This window comes from Phragmites australis, chromosome 8 (assembly GCF_958298935.1).
Source record: "Phragmites australis chromosome 8, lpPhrAust1.1, whole genome shotgun sequence".
In the NCBI taxonomy this organism is placed as follows: domain Eukaryota; kingdom Viridiplantae; phylum Streptophyta; class Magnoliopsida; order Poales; family Poaceae; genus Phragmites; species Phragmites australis.
In genome coordinates this window covers 8,882,497-8,886,943 of record NC_084928.1, presented here as the reverse complement: position 1 = coordinate 8,886,943, position 4,447 = coordinate 8,882,497, and the positions used below count along the sequence as shown (strand labels likewise).

General features: G+C 40.4%; 1 protein-coding gene across 5 annotated transcripts; it reads left to right on the top strand.

The window, feature by feature from the left end:
* Positions 1 to 386: 386 nt before the first annotated feature.
* LOC133926544 (HVA22-like protein a) lies at positions 387 to 3,631 on the top strand. 5 transcript variants are annotated; one of them, XR_009911125.1, is made up of 6 exons: positions 387 to 695; positions 2,004 to 2,030; positions 2,146 to 2,268; positions 2,462 to 2,702; positions 3,131 to 3,311; positions 3,387 to 3,631. XR_009911125.1 is itself a non-coding variant. In XM_062372530.1 (6 exons), exons 1-5 carry the CDS (start codon positions 640 to 642, stop codon positions 3,271 to 3,273), a joined length of 579 nt encoding a protein of 192 aa, XP_062228514.1. In that variant the 5' UTR covers positions 392 to 639; the 3' UTR covers positions 3,274 to 3,311; positions 3,387 to 3,631. The 5 variants fall into 5 exon arrangements, 3 of the variants coding, with proteins under 3 accessions (XP_062228514.1, XP_062228513.1, XP_062228515.1); XR_009911124.1 differs by having other exon boundaries at positions 389 to 695; positions 3,131 to 3,300; XM_062372530.1 differs by having other exon boundaries at positions 392 to 695; positions 3,142 to 3,311.
* The last annotated feature ends 816 nt before the right edge of the window (positions 3,632 to 4,447 follow it).

Sequence of the window (4,447 nt, the reverse complement as noted above, 5' to 3'; positions counted from 1 at the left end):
GACCTGTTTTAGATCCCAAAGTACAATGCCAAAGGTTGTGATACCATATCATTGAACAACACCGTGTCAATGATAAATAAAAAAAGAAATTTTATAATATAGAGCTAATGAAACTTGATTTTTTTCTCATTGTATGTATCATATTCTTTCAATGGCAAGACAATAGTTTAGATGTGCGATTTTTCAAACGGACCCTTTGTCGCTCTTCAAACAGGCGGAAATAGTTTAGGTGTACAATCTTTCAAAACAAAAACTTATTTTTACAATTTTCGATTTAAGAAAAATATAAAAATGAAAAAAATCGTCCTGACTCCTGAGTGGGCTCTGTAAGTCCGGGAACCTTGGCCATTCAATCGACCCGAGAAAAAACCCACGAGCGGTCGGTGTCCGCTAATAGTCGCATTCCCACCAGGAGCGGTGGGGTCCGCCGCCGGCCAAACGAGAGAAGAAAAAGAAGAGAAAGGAAGAGAGAGAAAGGGAGCCTGCCTTCTCGAACCAGGTCCCAACGGTTCGCGAGCGAGAAGAGAATCCCTGCCATTTTCTGCACCCGCTTCCAGGTTTGAGCTGCGTTGGCAATCAGGGAGGGGGAGGGGAAGAGGGAGAGAGCGGGAGGGCTGGATCAGAGGGGGAGGGTGTGAGATGGGGTCCGGATCTTTCCTCAAGGTGGTGGTCAGCAACATCGACGTCCTCGCCGGGTACGGGCTCGTTTCTTCTCTCTTCACGCCTGATTGCGTCCTCTCCCGGCGATCCGCTCATCATGTAGCGTTGTTTCTTGGCGATTCTTGGTAGGGTTCGTCGTTGATTCTAGGCGAAAGCGGTGTTTAGCCCGGTTGCTCTGACGACGGCGGTGGGGGAAGTGTGCGGGGCGGGAATCTTGAGATGGTGGCTTTGCAGGTTGTTAGGTCGAGGTAGGTGAGAGCATTTGGGTCCGCTGGGATCTTGCTGGCGCTGGGATAAACTGTGAACAGAGTGGTTTTTGCTAGATTTTTTTGCATTTATGATGTGGTTTAGAGCCTCGGTCGATTGGTTGGTAGGGCTTAACATTTGGGTTTAGTGCGAATCTTGGAGGGACGAGGGGTGAAGCTAAGGATTTACTTTTTCTTTGGTAGAGGATACCGCAACCAATTTGGAAACCTTGGACTGTTTGTATAGTGGGATTAGCCAATTAGGATTCAAATCCTTCGAATTGAGTTCAGACTTCAAGCCAAATATTCCTAGAACATGCTCCCCTTATTCAAACATGCTCTTGGGGCTCTTTAGGTTTCCGTACTGGGACCTTAAATTCAGCTTTTGTATACATTACCGGTCAATATCCTGATCTCAAGGTTTATTGATTTTGTTTGTGCTGTATTATTTGTCATGTTTGTGTGTCATTTAGAGTCGTTAGAAGCTTCCATATAGAGCTTGTCCATGTGGTATTGACATCATTCATATTTGCGCTTGCGCAGCTCGGCCCTAGTTTTGCTACTGCTCTTGTCACTGGATTACATGCCCCAGCTCCACTATATGAGATTGGGAATGATGCAAATAAAGATATTCTGCTATCATAAATTCTTGTTTCTGATGAGCATTTGTAGGCATGCCTTCAGACAGATGCTTTAGAAATAAGTGATTCAATAGCATACGAGATAGCATTTGAATTCCCATTATTCTCCAAAAGCAGGCGCATTGAACTTTGGGTATGATGTCATGCGAACTAGTAGATATTTCTGGCCATGGTAACTTGTCAGCATTGTCATTTTCTGTATGGAGGATGGATCTAACTTTTATAGAATATAGATTATTATGCATTTTGGTAAATGACAATGCGACATTATCACATATTATCTGGGATATAGAGCTTACTTTAGGGAGTAAATGTGGCACTTATTATCTGTATGACTGGAATAGATTGCTACATGCTTTCGATGTAAATGATAAATTTCATGGCTTTTACTACTGAGGGTGCTTTCTTTCTATAGTTACTGAGTTGCCTTTTTTTTTTTTGACTTTTTTCTTTGCAGGCCACTAATTTCACTTGCGTATCCACTGTAAGTATACCTTTTGTCCTTCAGTAGATGCTATGCTCTCTTGTTTCTTCCTCTTGATACTATGTGAGTATTATTGTTATACATCTCATCACTTTATCTTTTTGCACCTTTTCAGATACGCTTCTGTTAGAGCAATAGAGACAAAATCTTCTGTTGATGATCAGCAATGGCTCACTTACTGGGTGTTGTACTCGTTTATCACTTTGTTTGAGCTAACTTTTGCTCCAATTATTGAGTGGTAAATGGCACTTCCCTGAGTGATACTAGCATATAAAATGAAAGATCAAATAAAATTGGTCCTGATCCAATCAGTTCCTTTTATGTTTATATGGTTTTCTGGTGACTTTATGATTTTTTGCAAACATTGTTGGTGATACATGAATATAGCTGTGTTTGATGCATAGATGCTTATGTTAGTTGTTTATTTGCAGGCTTCCTTTTTGGTCATATGCAAAGCTGTTCTTCAACTGTTGGTTGGTCTTACCTTGGTTTAATGGTGCTGCTTATGTTTACGACCACTTTGTGCGGCCAATGTTTGTGAATCGCCAAATAGTAAACATATGGTATGTCCCAGGAACAGAGAAGCTAAGTAAACCTGATGATGTATTGTCAGCTGCGGAGAGATATATTGAACAAAATGGGCCAGAAGCATTTGAGAAGCTCATCAGCAAGGTATCCCTGTTCTGATGTTCTCAACTGAAATAATTGCAAACAAACAAGTAAAGTTTTCTCTTATTTTTTTGCCGGAGTAAAGTTTTCTCTTCATTAACATCATTCCTCTTATCTAATGCAAGGTTGCTACATTGCTGCTTATGATGTCATTTGTTTAATATCTTGCCACTTGTTTTCATGTAAATCCATGTGGAGCTTTTATGGATATGAAGCATATTTTATTGGATTTGGGATGCAATATAGTCAATTTGATCCATCTTCCTTCAATGCTTGTATTCGTATTATCCATGAAGTTATCTTTATTGGATTTTCCTCATTACTATGTACCATTGCTATCAAATGTGAATGGTACTTCTCCACATGCATTGGGCACTTTATATCGAATATGTGTATTTTACCCCTTGTTTTAACCACCACCACTTGATAAGTCCTGTTGCAGTCTACAAAGGCTTCAAAATCAAGGAGCACGAGGAAATCGATCTTGGAGGAGGCAGAGGCCGAAAACATAGCCAAGGCTGGAAGAGACTCATGGGGTGAAAATCCATTCTACGACAAAAGTTATCGATACTAAACTACGTACTTCATATCCACTCAGCAGGTTAGCCTAATGTACGTGCGTGCGTGACTGAGGATTTTTAATTGCGAGATCTTCTTAACTAAACTGCTGCCGTTCCTCTCATGCAGCTTTCGTGGATCACAGCCCGACGACGACTTTTCGACATTTCTGACTAAAGGGCACCTACTGCTACTAAATTATGCTGAGTTCTAAATTACCGCTACTAAATTATGCTGAGTTCTAGAGCAGCTGTGGACTAGTGTAAATAGGTGCTAGTGTTGATTATTTATGTGAGCTGGTGCAATATAGTTGTTACGCGTGTTACTAACACATTAAAAATTAGTCTATGGCTAGATACATACCCTGATTTGCATTTCACATTCCCTTTTGCATGAGGACTGAAGAGTCGGTTGGTACAGTATGTCCTGCGTTTTTCTGTTATACCTGAATGCAATGTGTGACGAACAGAGCAATGTTCTTTTTTGGTATTCTTCGCGTATTTCCTCCTGTTTTAAGCAGAGCTGGATGCTCCGCTTGGACTCCAGATCCCAACTAGAAAGATGACACGGCGTCACGCCTAATAGCCCCCGTCGCTGATAGTGTAGCTGATAGTGTAAGTAGTAGTAGATATTAAAATGTGTGTTTAATATATTACATGTTTAGATACAAAAAGATATGATGACGATCAATTGTTTTAGGATGATGACCAAAATTTTCCTACGATCCTAACTAAGGCCGTGTTTGTTTGAGTTTCTGGTTTTGAGCTTCTCTGAAAAGCAGTGCTTTTGGCTTTTCTGAAAAGCTGCTTTTGGAAATAGGTTGTTGGTTTCTGTAATAAATTTTTGGCTTCTCAGCACATAGCTTCTCAGAGAAGCACATCTCAGCGAGCTTCTCAGCTTTAGTTCATTTTCCTCAGAAACAGGCTTCTGGTTTCTCCAGAAGCCACTTCTCCAGAACCTCGTTTGTTCTGGCTTCTGGCTTCTGCCAGTAGCAGAAGTAGTTTCAGAAGCAGCAAACAAACACAGCCTAATTCTGGCAATTCTTGTGCTTTACTATCATTACTTTTATATGACCGATTAATTGCAATTTTGTACCTTTTTACCCCTTCATGCTTATTATAGTTTTACATAAATAATAGATGATATTTACTTTGCACTATATTTCTTCAGTTAAAAGTCTTAATAGTATA